Source organism: Abrus precatorius, unplaced genomic scaffold (genome assembly GCF_003935025.1).
Source record: "Abrus precatorius isolate BTA unplaced genomic scaffold, Abrus_2018 Scaffold4, whole genome shotgun sequence".
Lineage (NCBI taxonomy): Eukaryota > Viridiplantae > Streptophyta > Magnoliopsida > Fabales > Fabaceae > Abrus > Abrus precatorius.
The window spans coordinates 15,877,244-15,904,862 of NW_020874384.1; the positions used below are offsets into that span (position 1 = coordinate 15,877,244).

Here is a 27,619-nt window from a genome sequence, read left to right on the forward strand (position 1 = left end):
GGGTTTTTGAAAAAAGGCTTGTCAAATAGTTAAAAAATGACAGTAAATAAATACGTTTGGATCTCAAATTCGGGAATTAGATCAGGTTTAAACACTGATGTCATTGTAATTCATTTATCCACTAGCGAACTTAACTGTTTAAATTTAATTTTTTATACTTTTTAATTTAATATAATAAAATAATTATTATTAATAGTGGAGAGAAGCTTACTGATTTTTAAAAAATGTTCAACAAATTAAAATTTTCAAATTGATGCTGGGATAAACGAAAGCCCAATACTCTGTGGCGGGCCTAAACAGCGTTATACCTAGGTGCGGCACACTGTTCTCTCCTTCGGGTAAAGAGCGGTAACACATTCAGTTTCACTCGGACTAAAGAGTACCCAAAACCCTAATCTGGTTCTAGCTCTTCCCGTTCATCTCACTGAATCTCGAACCCCGTCACACCATGGCGAACCAGGATTACGAAGAGCGCCAGCAACCTCAGGAGCTAGGGTACGACCCTAACTTCGTACCAGACTCGGTGAAATCGTTCGTGGTGCACCTGTACCGTCACATCCGTGAGAAGAACGTGTACGAGATCCACCAGATGTACGAGAGTTCGTTCCAAACCCTATCGGAGCGTCTCTTCAAGGACACTCCCTGGCCCTCCGTCGACGCCGTGGCTCACTACGTCGACAACGACCACGTGTTCTGTCTCCTCTACCGCGAGATGTGGTTCCGCCACCTCTACGCGCGCCTCACCCCCACGCTCCGCCAGAGGATCGATTCATGGGACAACTATTGCAGCCTCTTCCAAGTCGTTTTACACGGCGTCGTCAACATGCAGCTTCCGAACCAGTGGCTCTGGGATATGGTCGACGAGTTCGTTTATCAGTTTCAGAGCTTCTGTCAATACCGTGCGAAGATGAAGAACAAGACCGAACAAGAGATTGCTCTACTGAGACAGTTCGACCAGGCTTGGAACGTTTATGGCGTTCTCAATTTCTTGCAAGCGCTTGTTGAGAAGTCCGCTATCATTCAGATTCTCGAGCAGGAGAAGGAGGGGCTTGAACAGTTCACGACTACTGATGGATATGATTATGATGGAGGGAGTAATGTGTTGAAGGTTTTGGGGTATTTCAGCATGGTTGGCTTGCTTAGGGTTCATTGCCTTTTGGGGGATTATCACACTGGTCTCAAGTGCTTGCTTCCTATTGATATTAGTCAACAGGGTGTTTACACCAGCGTTATTGGTAGCCACATTACCACCATTTATCACTATGGCTTTGCCAATCTTATGCTCCGCAGGTAATGATTTAATTGCTTCATATTTTATATGTGTATTTATATAACCACTTTGAATTCTTGAACTGAATCAATTTATAACTTTATATTGTTGTTAATGGTTCCTGTTTCCTCTGGAGGTAAGTTTTGTTTAGGTCCACGAAACAATGCTGGTTTGCCGTCTACTCCATAGTCCATGTGTTCCCCTTCCCCTTTGCCATTCATAATTAACGATTGTGATTATCTCTTGCCTTTGCTTATGAAAAGAAAACTGTTAGAAAATATTGGATTCTTAAATGGAAGTGTAAGGAAGGTGCGGGATCTTTAGGGGCAAGAAGATGAGAGGAAATTCTGTAGTATTTTTTTTATGTCACCCTTAGCAGCTCATATGTCATGTCATAGCGCCTTATTAATAGGAACTGGTACTCTGTTATAAATATTCACTTTGGCTCTAGAAATTTCATAATTAATTTCTAACAAAAACAACTAGTTAAACCATTTATTAATTTGAGGCAGGTTTGCCCTGTATGCATCACTTAATCTGGTTAAATGGTCTCCTTTTACTACTAATAATATAGATAGATTGATAGTGTTTATGCACCCAAAAGAAAGAGATTGGTAGCATTTGCTGTGGGTTGTTATAAAACCTGGTGTTGGACTTGATTAATTGCCCTTTTTCACTCAGAACTCGGTTTTGTTTTTGCAATTTTGTAATTGTCCAAATGCTTGTATGAATTGAAATAAATTCAATTTTTCTTGTTCTATCATAGAATAGCCTTTAACCTGAAACTGATTCGACTTTTATAAGCAGGCCTGGGGTTTTTACAGCTTTTAGTGGCTTTTCCCATAGTTCTGATTTTGGATAGTTCTCAAAATTCTTTGCTTTCCATTGTCACTTATTGAACTTTGATTCTTGTTCCACTTATTTCTAAATGTCTATGATCTGTTCATAAAACATGCAAAGTGGTATGTAATTTCTGTCTTTTGTCATTTTTTTTAGTTTATGAAGCACAGACGAGTCTAAAATTTAAATAAAAATAAGAATGGGCAAATAGAGTGCTATGCATTTTCAAGATTTTATCTGATCAGAAGAGCAGACCAATAATCCCATATTTCCTTGCCTTTATTATTTTGGATGATGTTCATTATGTATAGAATGTCATGTGTTGTTGGCTAGTATAATGTTCCAGTTTAAAAAGTATGTTTGATGGTTTAGTGTTTCAATTGAAAAATTCTATCCAAGATGGTGTTTTGTATTATATTTTTTCCTTATTTTTTCATTACAAGACCTAATCTGTGGCCCTCTCTACAGATATGTGGAAGCAATTCGTGAATTTAATAAAATTCTCTTGTACATCTATAAGACGAAGCAGTATCATCAGAAATCTCCACAATATGAACAAATACTGAAAAAGAATGAACAGATGTATGCCTTGCTGGCAATTTGTCTTTCACTCTGCCCCCAAAGCAGACTTGTTGATGAAACTGTGAACTCTCAGTTGCGAGAGAAGTATGGTGAGAAGATGGTTAGAATGCAGAGATATGATGATGAGGCATTCGCTATCTATGATGAGCTCTTCTCATACGCATGCCCCAAGTTCATTACTCCTTCAGCACCTAGTTTTGAGGAGCCTCTAGTAAATTACAACCAGGTATACCTCAGATTCAATCTGGATCAACAGAAAAGCATCTGGAGTGAGTGCATAGCCCCCCAAAAAACTTAAAATTTGAAGCCATCTCCACTTAACTCCAAATTTGAAGTTTTTCTGTTTCCCTTTATTGAACTTGTGAATAATTTTCTCTCCTTCCACAATCAATCTTGAAGGGTAAAATGTAATTTGGTTTGGAAAACCTAATCCCATCCCCAAATGCTTCATAAGGAGAAAGAGAAAATAATCTAATGAACTATAGTCAGTTGAGAAGTTAGTTAACTATGTTAAAGTGAATTTTGGCATTTTCTCATGAATTTCTTTAAAGGCTCATGATAGTCACCTTAATCTGTAGTGTGCATTTCCTGTAATTTTTATTTTTACAATGAATAGTTGGTATCTTTGTTGAAACTTTGTATTCATTTTCGTAATGTTGTTTTTAGACCTCTATTTACACCTCGAGCCTTCTATTTTTATGGATTGATTGAAGGCTTTTACTGATATTCTAGAGAATTGCTTGACTTGTTAGAAATGATTATTTGGACCCTCACATCTCCCCTTTTTTCCATGTCAATAACAAAATGCTATTTGTTCTGTCAGGATGCCTATAGACTTCAATTGAAATTGTTCCTTTATGAAGCAAAGCAACAACAGTTGTTATCTGGTGTGCGAACCTTCTTGAAAGTGTATTCAACAATCTCCCTTGCAAAACTTGCAAGTTACATGGAAGTGGATGAACCTACCTTAAGGTTGCAACCCAACCAATTACTTTAGCATTTCCCTTAGTCAAGATTTTTTGTTAATGGAATATAAATTTTAGGCATAAGCTTATTCTTGCATTTCCATTTTGATGCTTGGTAGGACTATCTTGATGACTTACAAGCATAAAACACATGCTGTTGATAGTGATGGAAAAATTATATCCAATGCTGATGTGGATTTCTATATTGATGATGTAAGTTTGCTCACTATTTTCTCTTCAATAATCCTTTTCTCACTAAGGATACTCTTATTTCAAATACTGTTTAGGAATGTTAAAAGATTTTCTGGGCCATATTGGTACCAGTGTCCTTTTCAGTTGAAATTGTTTCTTTGATAATAATAGCATTTTCTTACTCTCATAATCTTTGTTCAATTAATGATCAAGTCTCTTGGGATGGCAGTTTGTATCTTAAATGTTGCCTGCAAATTTTGAATTTCTTTTTCATTTGATGCAGGACATAATTCATGTCGTGGAGTCTAAGCCTGCGAAACGCTATGGGGATTACTTCTTGCGTCAGATTGTCAAGGTATGCTAACATCCGCGCTGTGCATGTTTTTCTTTTTACTAAGAAACTTTCGTCGTATTATTTGTAGGACCAATTTATTCTGCCTTGTTTTCAGCTTGAAGGGGTGATCAATGAGATGGACGGTATAAAGCTGGAGTGAGTTGTTACATGTCGGCGGCTAAATGGACGTCGTAATATATAGCGTTGTCGGTTTCACTCTCTACGGGGCTTGCCGGGCTAGGTAGTGTTTAACCTGAGGAGTATTCAATGTGTTGTTTTGAGGTGGAGGATATAGATAGATTTCTAGATTTATTTATTTCTCTCAACTTGATTTTATTTAATGAAATTACTTGTCCATTTATTGTTTCAAAAGAGGGCTTAAAGAATTTTACAATTCTTCCGGTGGGTTGCTCCTTTTATTCATGATTTATAGCTGAACACTTCGTCTTCTGCCCCCTGCAACAAAGTTATTTTGTATAGATCATGGAATGCTTTAGCGGCTGAATTAATTGACCGGTCAGCAAGATAATAACCCGCTTCGTTGCTATATCAAATTCATAACTTCTACAAACCAATTATCCTTGTGGTTTACTTGTTCACGCGAAATGAGGTTATTCAGAAAAAACGATGGTATACGACAAAAAGGAACGAACGATGGTAATATTCTCGTCATTGGTAACATATTGGGATGAATAAAACCAAAAGTTTCTACATCGAAGGATATTCTTGCAGTTTATCCGCCTTGGAATCATTCAAGGCAGAGACGCGGGGATGAGTCGTTTTGCGAAATTCAAATCCGTTAAGAGACTAACGCTACACAAATACGATGCATTACGTAATACAATCGGTTTGATGATTGGGACCCCTTTGACGTGAAGCTTGCTACGGTGACTTTCTCTCATTTTTATTTTTTGGGTCGTCCTGGGTGCCCATCTCTAACTCGCCAATCATCCAAAGGAAGCGTTGAGTGGTCTGTCCATCCTGTAGTTTGACATTTAATATTCGAGAAAGGATAAATGTTATGAATAGATTTTTCAAGAATTTAGCACAAAGTGACAAGGTTTTTTTTTTTCTTTGCGAAAACTAACATTTCTCTCTCAACTTGCCGATGTGTTATTAGCAGCTGATTAAGGTTTTTTGGTGCGATACAACATGCTTAATCTTTTGGTGACTTTTGCGTACTCTTTAGTAGAGCGGGTGTGTTGAGGAAAGGAGATATTTTAATGGCGGGGGGAGGGGTTTAGAGACAGCTTGATTTGGTTACAAAAGAGAGCGAAAGAAATATAAAGTAGTTTATTATTACACCTTTATAATAGTAAAAAAAATTAAAAAAATTAAAATTCAAGTGTTTTAAAAGAAATTAGTCATCATAGTTTAAAATTTTTAGACACATTCAAATTTTCTTGAAATTGGAGAAGTGGAAAAAATGGAAACGGAAAGATTTTGATCTTCTTTTCTTACCTCCCTTTTAAGTAGTAGAATTAAACAAGCTGTTTTTTTTTTTTTTTTTTTTATCATTTTCCTCTCTTCTGACCAAATTTTATGTTGTCATACACGATGCATATACATAAATACGAAATGATAAGATAAAAAAGAATGTTGTCTCACTTTACGTCAGGATAGGATGAAGAACAGTAAGATTTGAGCTCAATCTAGCTTTTTTCATCGGCGTGCTTAGATTCTAACAGTTGAATCAATTTTTGCCGGGCTACATACAAATTTCTTCATTACTATATATACTACTGTGAAATAAGATAAAACAATTAGTATTACAAAATTTATAAAATACAAAGCTATAGTAAAACACATCTAGATATGAATGATTGTGGTTTACCTAACTTATTCTAATGTATCACAATTTTTTAAATTACCTCTTTAACGGTTAAAGATGAATTATCAAATTTCTGGATTCAAATTAGTTTTTTGAACCAGGATTTTCATTTTTTTTATGCATTACATAATACGTTTAATATTGATATAAAATATGTTTGAGTATTTAACATTGATATAAAACTGGTTTTCAAAAAATTAAAATAAATAAATTTAAAATTCAATTCATATAATTAGATTTGAAATGTAATTGGATTGGTTTTGAACCAATCCAATCCATACACAAACCCAATTCGACGATATAAAATCCATTCACTTATAAGCTGTGTCATTAGTGAGAATTATTAACTTTTATAATAATTATTTTTAAAAGTTTAATTTTAATACCGTTAGTATACTGTTTTTTTCAGTGTTAATTAATTATAAAATAGTATAGACATATGATACTAATTATTTAGGCGTATTTTAATTAAATTATTAATTTTATATTATATCGATCATGTATTATGATTAATTAATAATGCAAAAAGTTTTACACTGACAATATATCACACATAAATTCAAACTAAACGAATAACTTTTTGATAATTTTTATAGAGTTTTTAAATAAAATAATATTCTTTCTAATTTTTAGAAAAATATTAAAATAATATTCTAGGTTTACGTCGTTATAGATTATTAAGCTAATTTGCTCCCAATGTGATAGTTATCGACAAACTTGATTAATGCTAAAAATAACTTGATTAAAATATTGGATCGTGAAGGTCAGTCCAGTCAAGTGATCACTGATACTATCATTCTTTTATGCTTTGTTTTGTTAAATGACGTGACAGAAATCTTATGTAACACTTACCCGCATTATTACGATGTACTTCTGTTTTGAGAGAAAATAAAATAAAATTTTATTTCTTTATTTAATATTAAAATTTAATTATAGTAAATAAAATATTAATATTTAATTGATTAATTTAAAGATTAAAATGATAAAAAATTATTTAAAAATAAAAATTATTAATTTGTATTTTTAAAGTTGAATTAAAAGTAATATATTTTATTAAAAATCATTTATTATATTAAAATTATAAATTTGTAATAATTTTTTAAAAGATAATAAATTAAATGAATTGTTTATATATATATATATATTTTTTTATTTTTTTTTCTTTACACAAATAAATAAGTACTAATAGAACGAAGAGTAAATAGTATAATACGTGTCGTCGTCTTGGTCGGTGTTAATTTCGGCAACTGCTTATAATAATGGTTTTTGGTAAGAAAGCTAGTATTTATCATGATTTTATTGCATCGAGAAAGTAGAAGCGAAGAACACGAATCAAGAAAGCGATAACGTGACCGTGAGCCAAAACTCCACGTTTCATGACATGACTTGTCCATCATCATCATCCACTCTACAGCATAGACAAATCAAAACCATATTCATTCTTCGTATAAAAGGGAGGAGAAATGTCAATGAAATAAACACGGATTCCAAGTTTGTTAGTAATTTGTGGAGGGAGCTACTTTAATACTTAATAGTGACCCACAAAACTAAAACCAAGAAAATACAATACATTATACAGCATGCGCCCACCGGTTAATCTCAAAACTACCACTCCCTCTGATTCTTATTATTCTTATTCTTCGTCTTCTTCTCCACCCAGCGATCGTAGACTCAACATTATCGCAAACCACTTTGTTCACGTTCGCGATCAAATGGATTCTCACGATAACATCTCTGTTTCGTCAACTGCAGCTTCTAATTCCATCTTCGCTCACCTTGTTCGTGCTCCTGAAGATCCTATCCTCGGGGTATTCCTTGCTTCTCTTCTCTCAACGCTATTTATTCGATTATCAGTATTATGATGCACGAGACGATATCGCGCTTTTGGCTTTTTTTTTTTTTTACGTTCTAGGAAATTGTAAGATCGCGCTCTCAACGATCTATTTGAGCGTTTTTTTTTTTTGGATAATTATTTGAGACTGATTTCATTTAATCTAGGTATATATTATGTAAATTTATTGTTTCATTGTGTGATCTTAGACTGTAATTATTACGTATGAATTCCGAAGCAGCACGGCACGTGATGCTGATGGCTTATTAGTTGTTGCGTTACGATTGAGAATTTGTTCACGCGAATTTGATACCGAGGCGTCTAATTCAAGCCGGTTTCATACGAAATTTTTGTTACTGATTGTTTTGTTTTATTACTTTTCTTTTGTGTGTGTTTGAAAAATAGGTGACTGTTGCTTATAACAAAGATCCAAGTCCAGTTAAGCTCAACTTGGGTGTTGGTGCTTACCGAACTGAGGTGAGTGTGGTTACACTTGTGGTTCTTAATTATTTGGGACAAGATTAAGGTTTCATTGCATGTGATTTGGCTACTGAAAATGCTTGTGGAAGAATGACCTGTAACTAACAATTACTGAATAATTTATTCAATTGGCAATACAAACCTTCAATTCTGCTTATTCGTAGTGAGTTTTACTAATGCTCTAGTCTTTATCAGGAAGGAAAACCTCTCGTTTTGAACGTAGTGAGGCGAGTTGAACAACAGCTATTGAATGAAGTGTTAGTACTTGATTATCCTCTCTTTCTCCTTATTTCCGATGAAATTGTGTTGAAAATTTTTAATAGAGGTTTGTTCTGCATTATTTTCAGGTCACGCAACAAGGAATATCTTCCAATTGTTGGGCTCGCTGATTTTAATAAATTGAGTGCTAAGCTTATTTTTGGTGCTGACAGGTTAATAATATAATTAGTGATTTTTTGTTTTGAAAGGTTTTTCCTGTTCAGTACCTAATCGTTTATTTGCTTACATTTTTGGATATAGCCCTGCTATCCAAGAAAACAGGGTTACCACTGTTCAAGGCTTGTCTGGGACTGGTTCATTAAGAGTTGGGGGAGAATTTTTGGCTAAACACTATCACCAAGTAAAGTGCTTTGTCCTTAACTTTTCTCCTCTCTTTGTCCTTTTGAACTGATATTAATTGCGTGGTCCTACATTAACATCATCTATTGCTCGTCTGTTCAGCGGACTATATACCTGCCAACACCAACTTGGGGCAATCACCCTAAGGTTTTCAACTTGGCAGGTTTATCTGTCAAAACATATCGCTACTATGCTCCAGCAACACGAGGGCTCGACTTTCAAGGTTAGAAGTTATTGTATCAAGCTGTGATGTGTCTGTTACTTATTTTCTAAATTGTATTGAATTTCATATGCATCATGATTAATGTTAGATGACTTCATTACATTTTATTCAATGTTAATTTCCCCTTGTTCCTTACAGGACTTCTGGAAGATCTTGGTTCTGCCCCATCTGGATCTATTGTTTTGCTACATGCATGTGCGCATAACCCTACTGGGGTTGATCCAACCCTTGAGCAATGGGAGCAGATTAGGCAGTTAATAAGATCAAAAGCTTTGTTACCTTTCTTTGACAGTGCTTATCAGGCAAGTCTTTTTGCATCTGACAAACTTCTAGCTTCCTACTTCTTACCTTTGAGAAGTTTTTGTGTGGACTTATTCTAACCTACTTTTATGCTAAAACTACAAAGCCTGCCACTTGAAACCCATTGAATCCTGAAGTTTTGCATGGGTAGAAAATTTGAACTTGGAAATGTTTGGCTTCCCATTTGGCATAGCTTGGTGAATCATGTCCACACTAGAATATATCCTTACCAAGTCTCAATGCCTATTCTTTGATTAAAAACTATTTTTTTAAGCTATATCTTTATTTGTTAAATAGGGTTTTGCTAGCGGAAGTCTAGATGCTGATGCACAGCCTGTTCGTTTGTTTGCTGCTGATGGGAGTGAATTGCTGGTTGCACAAAGTTATGCAAAGAACATGGGTCTTTATGGAGAACGTGTTGGTGCCTTGAGCATTGTAAGAATTTAAAAGCGTTAAATGGAAACAATGAGGTTTTCTGTTAGAAATGATTAGTCAATTGCGCATGTTTCATGTCCCATTACTTTTTGAATCTTTGTATTCTTTTAGTGCAGATGATGTAATTTTTATGTTTATTTTTCTTGTATAAAAAAGATGACCAATAGTTTCTTGTGTGTTTTGCTAAGTTGCCTGATCTTTTCTTTTTTTAAAAACAACTAACCTAGGTCTGCAAGTCAACTGATGTTGCAAGCAACGTTGAGAGCCAGCTGAAACTTGTGATTAGGCCCATGTACTCAAATCCTCCCATTCATGGAGCATCCATTGTGGCTGCCATTCTCAAGGACCGGTATTGGTCCTAGATACTTCTGCTTTCCTTCAACGAATTAGGCAAAGAAGAATTTGTGGTTGACTATCATGTTACTCTTTCCCATTGTTTTTTTTTATATGCTAATCTTGAAACGGCATAGTCAAGTGGTGATGAATTTTGTGCTTTTAAATGCCTTTGGTATTTATGAAGGCCATGATTCAACTATTTGTTTGATACCTCTAGAAAGGAGATTCTAGTAAACATGTTTTTATCTAAGGTGATGGTTTCCTTCTTTGTTAAATTTTTTTTTACCTGTTTTTGCTTCTCTTTCAGGGATTTATTCAATGAGTGGACTATTGAGTTGAAGGCAATGGCTGATCGAATTATCAATATGCGCCAGCAACTTTTTGATGCTTTACGTGCCAGAGGTCAGCCTCTACACAGTTCCTTTTACTATTCCTTCAGTTTTTTTCTATTTTGGATGGTTCTGTATCATCATTGTTGCACCAGCACGCAAGAAGTTTGTTCTGTTCTTTTCCATCTTTCTCTGCCTTCGCCTGTTCTGTTCTTTCTAAGGTTTTTGTATCTGCAAAACATTTATCGCAATCATACTTATTTCTCTGTTACTGATGAGCAGGCACACCTGGTGATTGGAGTCACATTATCAAACAGATCGGAATGTTTACTTTCACAGGATTGAATTCCGAGCAAGTTTCCTTCATGACTAAAGAGTATCATATATACATGACATCCGATGGGTAAGATGCTCTATTTATGATCATTAAAATGAGTTCAAATGAATATGTTACGCACTATCTTTTCTTTATGTTCCAGTCACGTGTGAACAAGGCAGCAAGTCCGCCAATTATCTTGTTTATCATGCCAAATTATTTCACTGTAAAATAAACATGAAGTTGAATATGCACCATGTTGGGGGTTACATTTTATAACCCTTTTTCCTCTGAGTCATGTCATACATGTCTATGTTTCTTGGCATCATGCTCGTGATATTTTTGCTGAAGGTATGTGTATGCAGAATTTATTTTTTCATCACCAAGTACGGTTTTAGAACTCCACGATAAATTCTTTTAATTGCACTAGGACCATGGATATTCAGGAGTACATTTTGTTTGCCAAACCGGTATTAACACTTGCCAGTTCTTTTGCTATGTCAAAACATTCAAAGATTTGCTGGATTTAGTTAATTTTTTATTTGAATGATATTATTTTGCATTCACGTTGTGTTTGATGGTGCACATTTTCAAAGAATTATGTTAGAGGCGATGCAAACTTGGTAAGGATTTGCTTATGCTATCTATTGCTATTAATCTCTGCCGGCAGCATGGACTTGTTCATTCAAACAACTCGTGTGTGTATAGTTATGCATTTATGCCGGAATTCCGGATGACTCAACATGCACTGTTTATTGCAGGAGGATTAGCATGGCTGGTTTGAGTTCCAAAACAGTGCCACATCTCGCGGATGCAATACATGCAGCTGTTACCCGAGCTGCCTAAATCATGTCAGTGACTGCAATTTTCAGTTTGCCCCCAATTGGATTGTAATAATTATGTACTTCAATTATGAAACCTTTTATTATATAACTGTTTTGCTTACCGGGCTTCTTAGATGTGGCATGATCAAATGTTCTTTTGGAGTTTTGTTTTGTTTTGTTTTTTTTGGGAAGGGGGGGGGGGGGGGGGGGTTTAAAGGTTAAATTAATATGCTTCCCTGGATTATTGAAAAAATTTCAATAAATTTTTAAATCCCAAAAAATCGCAATTTAGGTTTTGAACTTATTTGTAACTGGGTCTCGAGAGTAAGGTTTGGTCAATAGATTGTGAAGGTAGACAATATTTTAAAAATATAGAAACTTATTTGAAAATTTTTAACACGTTCAATGACTTAATCAGAATTAATTTTAATTATCTGAAAATTTTTAAATTGGCTTTGTGTTTAAATTTGATAATTGAGATTAAGAACATATTCTTTAATTTCGATAGCATCTTATGTCCTATGTAAATAATTTTAAAATCCATTTAAAATTTGTAAATAATTTAGAAACTTTAATTTAAATTTTATTGTAATACTTGCTGAAGCAAAAAAATGTTTATAAGCTTGTTTTGTGTATAAAAAAATTGTATTTTCATTTACTATAAAAGATATAATTTTATTTTTCTGAAGTTTATATAAGAAATAGTAAAATAGGATATTGTTTTCTGTAATATTCATATAAGTTTTAAAGCAAAAAATGATATTTTAAAATTATGATTTATAAAAATAGGAAATAAAAACCATTTTCTCAAATTAAGCACAAAATATTTGCTGGATGTGTTTTGTCTTTTAAATGTGGCAGTAATAGCGGAGTTGTTTGAAATATGAAATGATTAGAAAGTATGTATTGTACTCTTGTTTTAAGACCTTTTTTTTTATTCTAAATTGTAGACCGAAATAAAATTTGGCTTCTCCTATAGGATAAGTTATAAAGAATTAAAAAGGGTGATATATGATCTAGTGTCAGGAGGATGAAGATTATTTTTTCCCTCACCTTGTAACATTTATACTATATGCCCCCCCTACTTTTCCGTAGGGAGAGGAAGCTTCCATCTAGGTAAAAAAATCGAAGAGGTTTTGATGCCAAGCAATGAGCTTTGGGTTGTTCGCTTCTTAGTGTTTTGGCTAAACAAGGCGTTTTGAAGTTTAAGGTGTCCGACATTCTTGGGTTTTGATTCAATCGGCGACGCGGCAGGGCTTACCTCCTAAAGATTATTCTTGTATGCTTGCTACTTTTGCTGGTGGGAGTATAGAAGACCTGTTATGAATTGCTTATTCAAGCATAAGAAAAACCTAAATCCTTTGTGAAATTTGCTTACTATATAGAGGTGACAGATTATGAATCAAGAATCATCAAGTGAAATGAATTTTTTTTGTTACAATTACAAATTTAAGTCTCATCACTATAAGCTTAAATAATAAAAATAACATATTGAATACAAAACTATATATATAACATACACTTATATCACGACGAGCAGACCAACCGGAGGCTTTAGCCATGATAGTGTACGAGAGGCTATCTACAACCCTTCAACAAATACGAAGAAGGGCTTGAGAAGCTCATAGATGAGGATTTGCTATTATCACCTTTGCCCGGGGTTTCACATTCGCTAAAATCCAGGATCCGTCGCTCCACCTGCAAAAAAATAAATACTTTTAAGCTACAAGCTGTTGATAAAAATTAGAGAATGCAAGAATTCACAGCCAAAAGCCCGAGAGAGTTGAGCTGTATATTTCGGGTACATCATTTTAACATGAATATGGAAGAGTTATGCGAAAGGATACAATGAATATGTCTATACATGGGGGTAAGGTAAATCCAGCTTTACCAAAGCATTTGAAGCCAATTGAGACAATGGGGAATGGTTCCCATGCTGCTTATTTGGATCATCATTTTCCTGGTCTTCATCCCTGTGGTTTCCAGATGCATCCACCAGTAATGCCTTAGGAGTTTCATTTCCCAGAATCTCATGAATATTGGCATATTGAGCAGCAGTTTGTTCGCTGATTTGTTTCATCAACCCGATTGCATCATAGCTTTTGTCACCTGGGCTCAATAAGTACCCAAAATCCTGTATACGTGCTCTCTGTTTTTAGTACGGTGAAACTAAAATCTACTTCAAACAGTAATCATCCAACAGAACGTACAATACCTCAATTGTAATTTCAGTATCAATCCTGGGGCTAGACAAAAATGTGTTGATGAACCAAGGAGATTTCCAAGCTGAAGGCGATTCAAGGCTTTTCTTAAACGGTGTTCCACCAAATCTGAAACACAAACAAGCAGTAGTCAGAATCATTGACTCTGCCTAATTTTAAAATGAAAGGAGAGCATTGTGTAACAATTGTCATCAGACTATCACGTTGCAAAGAACAAAAACTAGATAAACGATAACAAAATAGATTAAGAAATTACATGCTACATGTTTCAAAACCACCATCCTTTCCAGCATGATCACCCGAATTCTCCCCTGGGCCTGATGAACTGACAGATTGTACACAAGTAACAGCGATTGAAAGTCTTTCATTCTCCTTTACCCGAATAGTAGGAGAGTTAACCCTTGAGCATGGGTTTTTTTGAGTTCTAGCACTTGAACTTAGAACTCTCTCTGATTTTAAATTAATTTGATCAGTCCCATACAATAATAGGTCATTCATATCATGTTCAACCAAAACTCCAGAAGGTTGTTGCACCTGACAAATAAAAATAACGAGATAGGTAAAAATTTAAAACTCTGGATAACAGCTTATTAAAAGAAAATAATACTTACAACATCAGCAGCTGTACGAACACCATTCATCTTAGAATCAACATCAAGAGGTTGCTGCATAATCTTATCCGGGGAATTACTGTCACCTAAACCTTTTTCTGACTTTTTGTCATCCAAAATTGCAGATTTGTTCTTCTCTACTTCCACCCTAAAAGATTGTCCATGATTTTCTTTACCATCCTCAGCAGAGAAGGCTTTCATGTTTTGCATTGAAGATGGAGAAAGCAAATCTGCTCCCTGAGTCTCATTGTCATCAAACATGACATCCAATCGGGAAAAGTCTTTAATCAAAGTTGATGTCATGTCAATCTCAAGTTTCTTGTCGATTCTTTTATCTGATAGTGGAGATAAAAGGTCTCGGTGTCGTTTCTTAATTATGGATGGTGTAGCCGTGAAGGTTTTAGCAGCACTTTTCAACAAGGCATCTGGACTATTGTCGTGAGAAGGTGAGTCCCACAATCTAAAAGGAGTTAGACAGTTCATCGATGACATCATTAACTGGCGGATACCTAGGGGACTAAATTCTTGTTGCATATCACCCCCAGATTGAATAAGATCACAACTTAAGAAAGGAATATCCAAGCTTGGAAAACGGGGCGGTTCATAACATAGACCTCCTATGTCCTCTTGTTTTGTATGCACATTTGGCGTTTCATTTGTTGGATAGGAAGTTTGCATAGCATCTGATTTAGATCCCAAACTATTTACAGGGACCAATTTTGAATTATCCTTCACAACATCTGATGGTTCTTGCATTTCTGCAGCGTCTATTCTGTCTATACAAGGAGAAGTGGATAATTCATTGGCATAAATTAAGTTATCATGTGCTCTGGAGACAAAATGCTGATCCTCAGACCCAACCAACCGATTAGCTTCAGTAGTATGCATCAACGTATCACCAGTAGAAGAAACTACTGGTTGGACAGACGGTAATAATGACCGACAAAGAAATGAGGTGCATCCAGACAAGTCAACCATGTTTATAGCTGTATTATAATCTCCAGAAGAAAAACATTCATCACTCATTGCTTCTGAAAATAGGATTCTGCAACATTCATCATCAGTTATCAACATATTATCTTGTTTAACAGAGTCCATTGATGTAGGTCCCATGGATGTCACAACACCTAACCCCACTAAAGTCTGATACGGAACATTCACCACCTCATGGCTTTCGCCATGAGCTATGCAATCATTTTGCAACTGTGACGATTCCTGGCCCAAGTCCAGCGAGGAATAATTGGTTAAGGCAAGTAAATCAAGCTGGCAATCCCCGTTTGTTGAATTGCTTGGTTCATGTGAGTATTTCTGGTCAATGAAATGAGAAGTGCAAACTTCTTGGCCAGCTATGTCTGAGAGGGATGCTGTAACTTCATCCAGAGACACGAAGTATGGCTCTGAACAGGATGCTTGACCAGGACTATAATCCTTTCCAAGATTAGATTCTTCGTTTAGCCTGTATTCGTCCGTGTTTTGTAAAACAACACTACTCATCTCTCCGGCTGAAGGAAAATGACTAGCATTTGCTGACTCCTGGCTACACTGCGAAACTTCCTCTCCTTCGTTCCCCCTAGGACCGTTATCATCTCCACTGTACGGCATCCTTGAAGAGGTTGAAGCGATAGGTTGATTCGGATTTCCAACAAGCGGTACATTTTGTAACTGAGCAAGCAAGCCGGATGCCAAGTAAGAATCCAATTTTTTTTTCACAGAACTGTTCCAGTGGTTTTTTATAGCATTGTCTGTCCTGTAAAGCACAAGTACATCAATACGCTAAATGCATTTTGTAACAGACGCTTAGCAACAAGTAGAGTCTCGTTCCCACATCTACGTTTTAAAAAATTATCGATATTCATCCTCATGCTCGCTGGATTACAAGTTTGATATCTATTTCCATTCCCACTCAGTACCCAAATTCTCATATTAATACATTTTTTTTATGAACTAATAAAGTACAAATATTTTTATAAAATATAAAAACATTTTTAAAAATACTTAAATAAAATGTCAATTATCATAGATGTACAAAATTATAGAAAAATCATTTATCTAAAATTTAGTTTTAATATGAATTTGCTTATAACATATATGTTTATATATATTTCCAAGAAATAAGTATAGGTATTATAATATTTGTACTCATTTTCAGACCCAAACTCATTAAGTGGATATTTATATTACCCATTAAAGATTTTGTTTCTTGCGAGTACCTAATACGTATGATAAATGAAACCAAACTGAACATGGAAAGCCTAGAAAACTGATGATAAAATTGGTTCCCCTGCAATACCGCAGTGCTCCTCTATGAAAGAGGAAGACAATAATTTTATTGATAAATGCTGGTCTTTCGTTTTCTGACTTTTTCTCTCCTACCATACCCCATTATTTTAGGATATCCTGAAGCCTGATGATATCATCATGAAACAACAAATAAGAAACTGTGATTCCAAAATGAAGTGAATGGTTGCATGCCCCCACCAATTAAGGAACAAAGTAGAAAATTTTTATAAAAAATAATAATAAATACACATTATTCTATAATTTCTAAATGCAGTCCAACCCATTTTTTAATAAAACAATTTCTCTTTAACTGCTTAACTAGTGGACAACACTGTTTAAAAAAAGTAATTCAATATATATATTATTTTACCTTCCAGGCAAGAGCTTCGCTAATTCTGCCCATCTGTTCCCGTAAATCTGATGAGCACGTATGAGAGCCAACTCCTCTTCCTGCGTCCATGCTTCCTTGTTTATAGTAGGATTGAGATGATTATGCCACCTATAGATTTTTATAAATTAAATTAATGAGAATTAACTACTTCCCTCGAAATCCCCTATGTATTAAGCTATAAGGATAAAGATAGTGTCAACAAAAATTATACTACTATGCTCTAATTTATCGTTTTTGGACATTTAAAGATACAAAAATGAAATCCAATAGCCTTACCTTTCTCGACATTGCTTACCAATACGTCCAGGTAAATGTTGTGCGATAGTAGACCACTTTTTAGGCCCATATTTGTTCACCAATTCGATAATTATTTCATCTTCCTGTTTCCATTCCGATTCGGTTGGTAAATTAAGATTAGTTATGCATACGGAATGCAGTCCAATATTACAATTTACACCAGAATAAATATCAACATGTAGAGATGACATCAACACGGACAAGAAGTGGAAGTTAGAGACTACCTCTTTAGACCATGGACCTTTGACAAGTTCTGGATTCAAGACTTTCTGCCACCTATGCAGGCATTGCACATCAGTTCTATCCTTGAAACACTCGGCTACAAACAAATTTGGCCATCAGAACGAGTCACATAACAAACTATAGCATAATGAAGCTGCATAAATTAAAAAGTGCTTAATATAGTTCAAACAATTAGGTGTAAAGGTTATAAAAAAGAAATACAATACAAGAAATAGAGTAGAACTATAAAACTGGCCGAGGGGACTAAAAGATATATCCCCACAAAATGTTGTCTCTTTTTTACCCATTTAAATCTTCCCATTTAACCATATTAAGGTCCGCGCGTTCAAGCGTAAAAATTAATCAGAATTGGACATAGCCAACAATGCGCACCATATAGTGTGCTATCAAAATATTACCTATTTTTTTCCAGTTCTTTCCTTTAAAACGCTGAACAGCCTTCCGCAAAATCTCATCCTGCAAAAACAAAAAACACGAACATTTTATAATAAAATATATAATTATCAGTCAAACTTTATATCTTAGAAGGACAAACTATAATTACTAAAAATGCACTAAAGTATCAAAAAGATGAAAAGGCCTTGGTATTTATACGACCATATTTGTTGTAAAAAAAATTTAAATGCAAAATTCATCAAAATATGTCATAAACATGTTTAGGTTCACCAGTTACACAATTTTAGAGTGCAAATAAAACATTACCAATCTATCAAAAGATAAAACAAGTACAGAAATTTGGTAGCACATGCAAAACAACATTACCAAACTCTAAAAAGATAAAATCTGTTTCTAGCAGTTTAAAATCTCACCTCTTCAGGTGTCCATTGTCCTTTTGTAGAGCGCCTTGTAGGGCCAGTTGTCCTCCTGCAGAGATGTATTTTATCGTAAGAGAAAACTCACTTCACCACTTCATAGAAACAACATACTGATGTTACCTATGAACATTTTTTTTTCTTTATTGTTTAAGTGAACATCATTTGTCCAACAGAAAGGGAAGACGTGGATATAGCATGAAATTAAGTTGGAACATAAGAAACAATTAGGAAAGCAAGGATCCCCATCCTCATGCCAACTAATAAATCATTCCCAAAGGAAAGCTAATAACAGTAACAGCTCCAAAGATAATTATGTCGATTGTTGAAAGGCGAAAGGCACTGGGCATTAAACAAGAAATGCCCTATAAAGCTAAGAGAAACAGAAAGAGCTAGTATATTAGCCTCATTTATCACACTACCATTCAATGCTAAATGGATGTCTAGGATCAGAAGAACCGATACATATTAAGAATGTAGTAGAACATAGATAGTTTTGAGAATTACCCATGCAGTGCTCTAATTTTCTGAACACCGTCTGCGAACCCATCTGATGGAGCAGGAGTTGCTCTGTCACTGTCCATAGTTTGCTGGCAGATAAGTAAAATAGCATACCCCAATTCCTACTCGACTGCAATTTTCTCCCCAATTGGTTCTCCAAATCATTATAATTCCTCCCTCAGCGAAGAAATCTCAAAAATAAACTTCTGCAGACAAACAACCAGTTTCCTCAAGCAAACAATTTAACAAAAGGAAATTCAAATTAAAGTTGTTCAAAAACACAGAATCCAATAAAGATTCCTAAAATTCCATGGCAAGCAGGATTGAAGTCAAGAAAACATGATTAAGACTGGAGATGAACATGCAAATCAAATTGAATGAGACTGTTAAAGGCTCATTCACGGAACTAGGCTTCTGCAGACAAACACATACCAGGATAAATTAAGTTGCAAAAGAAATGAATCGGCCTCAACCAGACACTTTAACACAGGACATTTTCAAAACTACAGAATACATATTAAAATTAAGAGAAATGCTAGTAGCAACACACTATCTAATATTGACTGAAACTTATTAAGAATCACAAACTTAATGACCCTATTCATAATTTTGTAATTTCCCAGAAATTCCAACCAACAGTAGAGAGTGTGCTTCTAGCACTCCTCTAAAATTAAATTTAAAGAAGAAACATAAATTCAAATTAAAGTTATTCAGAAAGTGAGAATCCAATAAAGATCCCTCAAATTCCAGGCAAGCAGGTTCAAACTTAAGGAAACACCATTTTAATTGAAATGAACTTCTGCAGATAGATAAACACACAAATCAGATAAATTGAAGTTGCAAAAGAAATGAATCAGCCTCAACCAAACAATTAAACCAAAGGACATTCAAATCTTCAATAAACAGCAGTATGTCACCATTTCCTAAACTTCACCACTTAGATCACACAAACCAGCGTCCACCTTATCAACCAACAGTTCAATTACACAATTCCACACTTTTAAAATCACAGAATATATTTTAAAATAAAAATAAAAAGCACATCAATTCAAATTAAAGTTGTTTAAAAAGTGAGAATCCAATAAAGATCGCTCAAATTCCACAGCTAACAGGGTCGAAGTAAGGGAAATACGATTCTGAAACTAGAGAATGAGAAAAATGCGAATGAAATGGAAGGAGACCCGTTAGAGGCTTACTCACCGGACAGAGCTTCAGAGGGCAAGAACTAGAGATAGCAGATGATGCGATTGAAACGGTGCGCATTTGCAGATCCAGACAGAGATTTATGTTTAGCTAAGATCTGCAAATGCACTTTCAACCACCACAGTGCAAAATAGAGACGAAGAGAGAGAGAATTGGAAATAGTGAAATGGTGTTGTTCTCTATTCAAACATAAAGAGGCGGACTCTTAAGTTTCAAACCATTTGGTTAAGGGTCGAACATCATTGGGAAATGGATGGTGGGGATTACGACACATCAGAATGATGCACGTTATTGTGCTTCTTTTTCAAAAAGTACAACATGCAATTTTTTATTTTTAAAAGACAAATATCACATTTTTTTTATTTTTCTTTCTTCAAATTTCCACCATACATGTTTTTTCCTTTATGTTGGTTTGTTCAGACATCTCATACTCCCTCCAAAAATAATACATTAGGATAAAAAGTATATTTTACAGACAAATTTTAAATGAAAAAAATAAGTAAAAATATTTTATAATGAAATAATAGACAATTTTTTTAAAAAAGTGAAAAGTATATATTGTGTCAAGAAAATCCCAATGAATGTATAGTTGTGTGAAAATATTACGTCAAAAGAGATGGATGAATTAATTTTAAAAATTAATCAATTAATGAAATAAGAGTGTCAACTAATTGTTATTTAATGCATATAAAAGCAGTTGAATATGAAGTCTAACTCTTGAATGGAGTGTGATTTTTTATAAATTAGTGACAAAATTATATATTATTCAAATTTTAGGATGTCATTTTATATTTTTTTAAGAATGTTTGAGAACTAAATAATAAATTATTATAAATTGCACCTTTTAAAAGTGTAAAGACTAAATTGTACATTACACAAATCTAAGGATACTAATTTTGCATTTCTCCCATGAATGTATGATTGAAGAACATGGGATTGTCACAAGTAGGCCATCTAACAAAAGTAATCTTCAATTTAAAACAATTCATAAAACAAAATGCAAATAAAAAACAAGTTATCAATTTAGGATTGTTTTAAACACTAATGTTATACAACCATGATGGGAGTAACAATTGCTACCTAATAAACACTAATGTTATAAATGCACATGTCAAAACTTTAAAAGTCTCGTTGCAATAAAATGTATAGCAACCATAGGATAGTCATGACAAAAAATTACCAGTAACTCACATTGTTCCATAACTTTTTTCTTTACTCTGTCTCTTCACAAGTTAAGGAAGGTCGTACAGCCTTCTCGGTCACTTGATTGGTTCCTTTCCTTTGCCTATACCAGAATTCTTACCATTACAAGGACTGCAAAAATTATCAAATTGAAAGCTTGTTTCCATATTTTTCTTTCTGCGAAACGATTTTTCTAATCTGTACAATATTGTACAAGATAAGATGGTTATGATAAATTTTTATTAAAAATTACAAATTTAATATAATTTAATATATTAATAATATTAAATGCTATTTTTTTTTTTATGAAAACTTATCATTTATAATTTTTATTATGTGCAATGTTGTAGTATTAATTTCTTTCCAAAAATATCATTAGAGCTGCAAAGCACAGATGCTTCTTCTAAGCCATTACAGCTTGATGAATCTGACCCATGAATCACACTTGCCATGGGTGTGAAATCCTACAAAGTAATGAATATATCATCAAGTCTACCACTTCGGAACTTCCACATCCTTCAATATATCATTACATGTAGATTTCCCCCTCTCCACCTTCTGCTACATTTGCGTATTTCACTTTCTTGAAACATGTGAATTGCATCCATGAGAATGCTAACTCTGCAACTTCCAATTTTGCCCATCGTTTGAGGTGCTACTGCATTGTACAAGAAGACCATAACCACTATGTTATTTTATATTATATCCGACGGTTAGACATGAAAGGGACCATCGTGGACCAACTTTTTCCAAGTCTATCTTGGATGCCACCAATTTGATAACCCAAACCAATCCGTTCTTCAATGGGTTAATTCAGTTTGGATTTGTTATTTATTTTTTAAATATAAACCAAACAAATTAATCTAGATTCATTTGGAGTTTTTTCCCTTCAGAATTAAGCCATATACCCTCACTTTTATCCAATCATCTTACACTGATGTGAATCTCAAACCAGAGAGGGAAAGAGGACACGTATAAATTATATATTATACACTATAAAGAAAAAATGAAACGTAACGATAATGTAATGGGTTCATCGAACAATAAAAGCAAAACTTCAGTATATTAGCTGAGAATACATCAGGTGACCAAGCAGAGCCTGGTTCACCGAAATTCTAGAAACTAGAAACTAGAAACTGACGTGTATAACCCATTAAGCAGCACCAACTTTCTGAGCTTTATTGGGGCGATTCTCTCCACGTTCATTCTCTCTAGAGCGTGCATGTTTGCCACCTCTACCATGCCTTCCTCCCCTGGAAAGAGAGGATATAATTAATTTCAGTTTAACCTTTCCCAGCGGCCAATATAACAAAGGAAAATATGTGAAGAGAAAGGTAAAAAGAAAAGTTAAAGTCAAATTCAAGGCATTGCCGAATCCAACCACATACCTTCCCTGATTACTTTTATATTCTCGATGCTTGTCTTGATTACCACGAAGCCGGCACCAATATTCTTTTTCAGCCTCACCTGAGATCATGACAAACAAAAGTAGCTCAGTTAACCAATCCAATATCATTGTCAGTAGACACCACTTTGGTACTAATCTCAGCAACTAAGCTCTCCAAATCTTCTCCTAGGTAAGTGGTTTTGTTCATCTAGTACAATGTTTTTTCAATTTTAAATAGAGTAAAAGCCTATATCATTAGCAACTTAAGATGAGAAATAGTCTAAGCCCACACTGAAATACAAGCAAAACTTAGACAACTGTTCAACAAAAATACAAAACAATTTGAAGTGGAACTAACCAGTCACTGGATCTAGAGTAGCAACATAATTCTTTACAACCAAGCCACCCTTTACTGAAAGAACTGCAGCAGCACGAGCTTTCTGAACAGATTTAGTTTCTTCAAATCGGATGTATCCTGACTCAGCTCCAATCTTGAAATCAATGTACTAAAAAGAAAACAAGAATATTTAATCAGTTCAGAAAGCTTGAATATATACAATTTTTCAGTAGCAGGAATCTAGCCCACTGTCAGGGTGATCAAATAAAACTTCAAAAAAAAAAGGCATCCTCCTTAATAAAGAAAGCAGATTCTCAAACTTTATTAGAAGGAAGGGGAAAACCCAAGTACCTTCACTGTACCAAACTTCTCAAAGACATCCTTCAAATCCTCACGCAAGACAACATCCATGTTGTTCTTGTAAGCAGCGGCTGAAAACTTTTTATCAGCTTCTTGACTCTTTCCTTCACCTTCAGTTTTCTTTCCTTCTTTCATCACATTGTTTTCTTCATCATTGTCAACATTTTCTGATACCTTTTGGTCACTTTCCCCAGAAATAATTTCAGAGGGATTTTTCTCATCTGTTTTGGGGACAACACTATTGCCATTGGTTTGTTGATCAACCCCATTTCGTTCTGAAGGAACTTCATCAGAAATGCTCTTTAGTTTGAAGGCAATAATTAATCCTTTAGGATAGCTGTTATGAAAATGAATGAAAACTATCAGTTGACAGCAGATACATATACTCATTTTTTGAGGCGTATAAAAGGTTGACAGCTTCTCACTTTTCTTCTGCATTTAAGTAATTCTGTTGATTTGAACTGCCAGGTGGACGAGATTTTTCATAATCTTCTAATTCTTTTTCTCTCTCTGCATTGAAGTCCTTCCTGAAACATCAGAAAATATCCACATATATTATCAGACACCAAGCATTCATGCATTTCTGTCTGACTGTCTCAAATACCAACATTCTCAAATTCCTTATTTCAGTTATTTTAATTCTTCAAAATATGATGCCAGGAGAACTTGACAATAAAGAAACTCCTTATCACATTTTTTTTCCTCGACATAGATAATAAATGTTTGGTTCCTGCTTGCAATACTTTCTTTTACACAAAGGAACCCATCCTTGTAAATATTTCAGTCATTACTTTTAAGAAGCCAAAGTTTTTAACTTTTTGGTAGAGCAAATCATCCCAGGTAAAGATACTGAAAAGCTATCCGTATTCTTACTTTGGTGTTAATTCTAACGCAGCCCCAGCATAGACCAGTTTTTCCTTCATGACTTTTTCTACTTCTTCCTCTGATGAGAATTCAACAAGGGCTGTGCCGCAGAAAAACTTTTTGTCTCCAACATGACGAGGAAGCCGGACACTATTAACCTGAAACCAAAACATATATAAACAAATAAATAAAAGAGATCACACAAAATACTATCAGCCAAACAGCACAGTTTATCTTTCTCATAGTAATACATAATCTACAGCACTCAGATATTAACAAGAGGAATAGAAATGTCACGGTTTATCTTTAAATGATGAAGAATGTCTTTAAGTTTATCAGAAACATTTTGGCTATAATCTTAAAACCTGGTCAAGAGCATTACGAAATTTCTCTTAGGCAGCTTTCACTCCACTTGGCCAATACCATACATTGAAAACTCAGGATAAGTAGAAGAAACATAAAGCTTTTTAGCTAAAAAGTTAGCATGTAAATCATGGTACTGGTCTCAGGTGTTACTATTACCTTGGCATAGTGACCAAAGAACTTCTCCACATCTTCAAGTTTCAGGTCATATTCAAATGGTGATGCAGCTAGTGTTCTTATCTCTACCTGCTCAATTACCTGTTCTGGCTTTGGAAGTTCAGTTGTCCTGCCAACTTTTTCCCCTGAAACATACAATTAGAAGATAAGGGAAAATATAGGGTTATAACTTGTTATTCTTCATTCAACACATAATTAGCACCCAAAAATAAAAGGCAGAAGACTATTTAATCAATTCAACCATTGGTTTAACAATGACAAGTATGAGTAAACTTAAACTAAACTAGCCAGAACAACAAAATGTAAAAATACATTCACACAATTAAACTAAGCAAGCCAAAAAGCACAAGCCCATAATGTCGCAGGGTAAGTAAAACTACACATTCTTACCAAAAAAGAACAATTGAGCAGAGGAAACTAACCATCTTCGGAAACCTTGAGTGAAGCCGAATTTCTCAAAGCTTGAGCAACAGCATTAACAGTATCTCGGGCCACTTCATCGGCCTTAACATCACCCAAATTAAGGTGCTTTCTCATTCGATTAAAGGAACAAATCAACGCTAAACTAACCACTGTGCGACCAAAGTCAAGGCCCACCAGGAAAAATTCAAACTACTTTAACGAAGCACCACAACTACACGAGAAACGGTTAATACGAAAATGACGATAAAGATAAAGGATACTTCCATCTTTGCTTTCAGTGACAGTTTTCCTCATAAAACTATCCATGGGAAGGTTGCTATCACTGAAGTAGAACTCCACCTGACACAAAAAAATAAAAAATAAAAAAAATAAAAAAAATTTGAACGATGATAACAGAAAAAAGCAAGTTAAAATAGAAAACAAGGTTGAAATATGATTAGTACCTGTCTTATAACATTTTTAGCGGTTGCTTCGTCCAACAGTGTCGCCATTGATGAGTGCAGAGTCAATGAGAGAGAAAGAGTATAGGGTTTATGGCAAGTAACTTGAAGCTTAACGTGGGATTATCAGTTTTTAACTTTTCCCATTTTAAAGGACGTGTTCTGAAATTAAAACGAAACATGCCCGGGCTCTAATTCGCGGTCCAACCCCATCCGTTCCTCCTTTTTTCTTGGATAAATATACGATAGTAATAGTATGTATTGTATTTGTATGTATCCCACGTTACACATTTATGTTTGTTAAGTAAAAATATTTAAAATCAATAAAAGGAATAAAAAATAAATCATATATGTAAATAATTAATTTAAATGAAAAATTACAAGTACCTCAAATTTTAGAAGAAAAGGTTTTTGAAAGATATTAAAAGGCACTGATTTTAAAACATAAGCATTTGAGATTTGAAATAAAATAATAATAATAGTACAAAAAAATAATTTATTAAATTAATAAATCTGAGATTTAAAATAAATGTTAACTTACAAATTTATAATAATTTGAGTTTTTAAATATAAAAAATAGTAAATAGTGATGAACAGTTATCATTAGGAATTAATGAATAACTTTATTTTATTATATAAAGATAAATATTTTACTTTCAATTTTTATATTTTTACTTAAACGTTTCGTTACTGAGTTATTTGTTTTTTTATTTAAAAATATGTTCATTTACAATTATATTTCTTCATAAAATCATGGAATTTTTTTCCTAGAAACAAGCTAAATCTTGTTTAAGAAAGATCAAATCCAAATGCTTTGGGCAGAGTTTTGTATACAGGATGTTGCAATTTATTTAATTAATGTTACAGATGATATATTGAGCATACAATTTCGGAATAAAAATAAATGCAATAGTATAGACATTGATAGTATTGATTTCTAAAACAAATCAGTCAAATGTTATAATTTATTCTGGTAAATTACTGCCAACCTTCAATGCAATTAGTAATTCTAACTTTTGCTCATAGTTTAAATAAATATCATATATTAGCTATTACCGGAGAGAGAGCAAAATTGGAACAAACTTTATGCGTAAAATTAAAAGAAGAAAAGAACTAAAAGTCGACTCCGAAAACAAAGAAGAACCTAACACATTTGTATTCTGAAAATAGAACATACTTAACGTGAAGTATAATTTGAACAATTTCCATCCGTACTCACTAGATTTCATGTGAGGCATTGATTTAACTTAGCAAGAGATATAAGCCAAATTTTAACTTTAAAGTCCTAAATCAAGTTCTTGTTTGCGGGTCAATCAGCACACACTCTTTATACGTGGGGAAAGGGAGATTTCCCATTCCTTTTGAAGCCAAGGTCTGGTTCTGGTAACTAGTTTTAGTTCGAGTAAAATTACCATGGAGGGAAGTTATGACTTTGGAGTCTCTCAAGAATGAAGCTTCTTTTTTACCCCTTGCTCCACTCAGCTGAAGACCAGTGTAGACCCCCCAGAGTTCCGCAATGAAGGAAGTACTTTTCTTCTTTGAATAAACCCACACCATCTCAATATGGGTTCGCGGGGCCACTTTAGATTAAATTTGGTGTACGACTCTCGGCTTTCCTCGACGTTATGATGAGTGACTTTATAATACACTAGGGAGAGTTGAGTGTTCGAAAAATCATGCTTTCTTTTTCCCAATATAGGCATATCAACCAGGAGCTGATCATAAAGATGTGGCTCCACAGCAAGTAAGAGAAATGACCCATCTCATAGCTGAGGTTGCCACCAATTTTTTTTTCTTGGTCAACAGGCTGTCACCAAGAT

General features: G+C 34.3%; 4 protein-coding genes across 6 annotated transcripts; 2 read left to right on the forward strand and 2 right to left on the reverse strand.

Annotated features, from left to right (window-relative positions):
- The first annotated feature begins 275 nt into the window (after positions 1-275).
- Positions 276-4,754, forward strand: LOC113864901 (eukaryotic translation initiation factor 3 subunit L). 2 transcript variants are annotated; one of them, XM_027499124.1, is made up of 6 exons: positions 276-1,290; positions 2,579-2,918; positions 3,516-3,664; positions 3,777-3,870; positions 4,133-4,204; positions 4,299-4,754. In XM_027499124.1, exons 1-6 carry the CDS (start codon positions 449-451, stop codon positions 4,341-4,343), a joined length of 1,542 nt encoding a protein of 513 aa, XP_027354925.1. In that variant the 5' UTR covers positions 276-448; the 3' UTR covers positions 4,344-4,754. The 2 variants fall into 2 exon arrangements, 1 of the variants encoding a protein (XP_027354925.1); XR_003504934.1 differs by having other exon boundaries at positions 337-1,290; positions 3,777-4,204; positions 4,299-4,712.
- Positions 4,755-7,474: 2,720 nt separating this feature from the next.
- Positions 7,475-11,849, forward strand: LOC113864525 (aspartate aminotransferase 1). The gene is made up of 12 exons (XM_027498346.1): positions 7,475-7,822; positions 8,251-8,322; positions 8,521-8,582; positions 8,673-8,756; positions 8,845-8,944; positions 9,046-9,166; positions 9,305-9,468; positions 9,764-9,901; positions 10,129-10,250; positions 10,545-10,639; positions 10,849-10,969; positions 11,644-11,849. The coding sequence occupies exons 1-12, from the start codon at positions 7,595-7,597 to the stop codon at positions 11,726-11,728; spliced, it is 1,392 nt and encodes a 463-aa protein (XP_027354147.1). The 5' UTR covers positions 7,475-7,594; the 3' UTR covers positions 11,729-11,849.
- Positions 11,850-13,072: 1,223 nt separating this feature from the next.
- LOC113865302 (transcription factor MYB3R-1) lies at positions 13,073-20,403 on the reverse strand. Of its 2 annotated transcripts, none has more exons than XM_027499765.1 (12): positions 20,264-20,403; positions 19,070-19,269; positions 18,560-18,614; positions 18,149-18,206; positions 17,732-17,826; positions 17,487-17,590; positions 17,190-17,318; positions 14,540-16,286; positions 14,185-14,462; positions 13,922-14,036; positions 13,598-13,840; positions 13,073-13,404 (listed from the first exon to the last, which is right to left on the reverse strand). In XM_027499765.1, the coding sequence occupies exons 2-12, from the start codon at positions 19,144-19,146 to the stop codon at positions 13,285-13,287; spliced, it is 3,021 nt and encodes a 1,006-aa protein (XP_027355566.1). In that variant the 5' UTR covers positions 19,147-19,269; positions 20,264-20,403; the 3' UTR covers positions 13,073-13,284. The 2 variants fall into 2 exon arrangements, with proteins under 2 accessions (XP_027355566.1, XP_027355565.1); XM_027499764.1 differs by having other exon boundaries at positions 20,260-20,375.
- A 1,988-nt stretch (positions 20,404-22,391) lies between these two features.
- On the reverse strand, positions 22,392-26,010 carry LOC113865845 (la protein 1-like). The gene is made up of 10 exons (XM_027500618.1): positions 25,803-26,010; positions 25,620-25,698; positions 25,359-25,508; positions 24,919-25,061; positions 24,406-24,554; positions 23,958-24,059; positions 23,524-23,869; positions 23,194-23,341; positions 22,837-22,915; positions 22,392-22,701 (listed from the first exon to the last, which is right to left on the reverse strand). Exons 1-10 carry the CDS (start codon positions 25,848-25,850, stop codon positions 22,602-22,604), a joined length of 1,344 nt encoding a protein of 447 aa, XP_027356419.1. The 5' UTR covers positions 25,851-26,010; the 3' UTR covers positions 22,392-22,601.
- Positions 26,011-27,619: the final 1,609 nt, after the last annotated feature.

What these genes read in the sequence shown, in the direction of transcription:
- LOC113864901 (XM_027499124.1), top strand. Translation starts at nt 449, where the DNA reads ATGGCGAACCAGGATTACGAAGAGCGCCAGCAACCTCAGGAGCTAGGG. An exon ending in GTGGATGAACCTACCTTAAG is followed by an intron (nt 3,665 to 3,776) that starts GTTGCAACCCAA and finishes GATGCTTGGTAG; the next exon opens with GACTATCTTGATGACTTACA. An exon ending in TCTTGCGTCAGATTGTCAAG is followed by an intron (nt 4,205 to 4,298) that starts GTATGCTAACAT and finishes CCTTGTTTTCAG; the next exon opens with CTTGAAGGGGTGATCAATGA.
- LOC113864525 (XM_027498346.1), top strand. Translation starts at nt 7,595, where the DNA reads ATGCGCCCACCGGTTAATCTCAAAACTACCACTCCCTCTGATTCTTAT. An exon ending in CAACAGCTATTGAATGAAGT is followed by an intron (nt 8,583 to 8,672) that starts GTTAGTACTTGA and finishes CATTATTTTCAG; the next exon opens with GTCACGCAACAAGGAATATC. An exon ending in TGGCTAAACACTATCACCAA is followed by an intron (nt 8,945 to 9,045) that starts GTAAAGTGCTTT and finishes TCGTCTGTTCAG; the next exon opens with CGGACTATATACCTGCCAAC.
- LOC113865302 (XM_027499765.1), bottom strand. Translation starts at nt 19,146, where the DNA reads ATGGACAGTGACAGAGCAACTCCTGCTCCATCAGATGGGTTCGCAGAC. An exon ending in AAAATTAGAGCACTGCATGG is followed by an intron (nt 18,615 to 19,069) that starts GTAATTCTCAAA and finishes ACATCTCTGCAG; the next exon opens with GAGGACAACTGGCCCTACAA. An exon ending in TTCGTACAGCTGCTGATGTT is followed by an intron (nt 14,463 to 14,539) that starts GTAAGTATTATT and finishes TTTATTTGTCAG; the next exon opens with GTGCAACAACCTTCTGGAGT.
- LOC113865845 (XM_027500618.1), bottom strand. Translation starts at nt 25,850, where the DNA reads ATGGCGACACTGTTGGACGAAGCAACCGCTAAAAATGTTATAAGACAG. An exon ending in CACTGAAAGCAAAGATGGAA is followed by an intron (nt 25,509 to 25,619) that starts GTATCCTTTATC and finishes TTGGTCGCACAG; the next exon opens with TGGTTAGTTTAGCGTTGATT. An exon ending in ACTCAAGGTTTCCGAAGATG is followed by an intron (nt 25,062 to 25,358) that starts GTTAGTTTCCTC and finishes TGTATGTTTCAG; the next exon opens with GGGAAAAAGTTGGCAGGACA.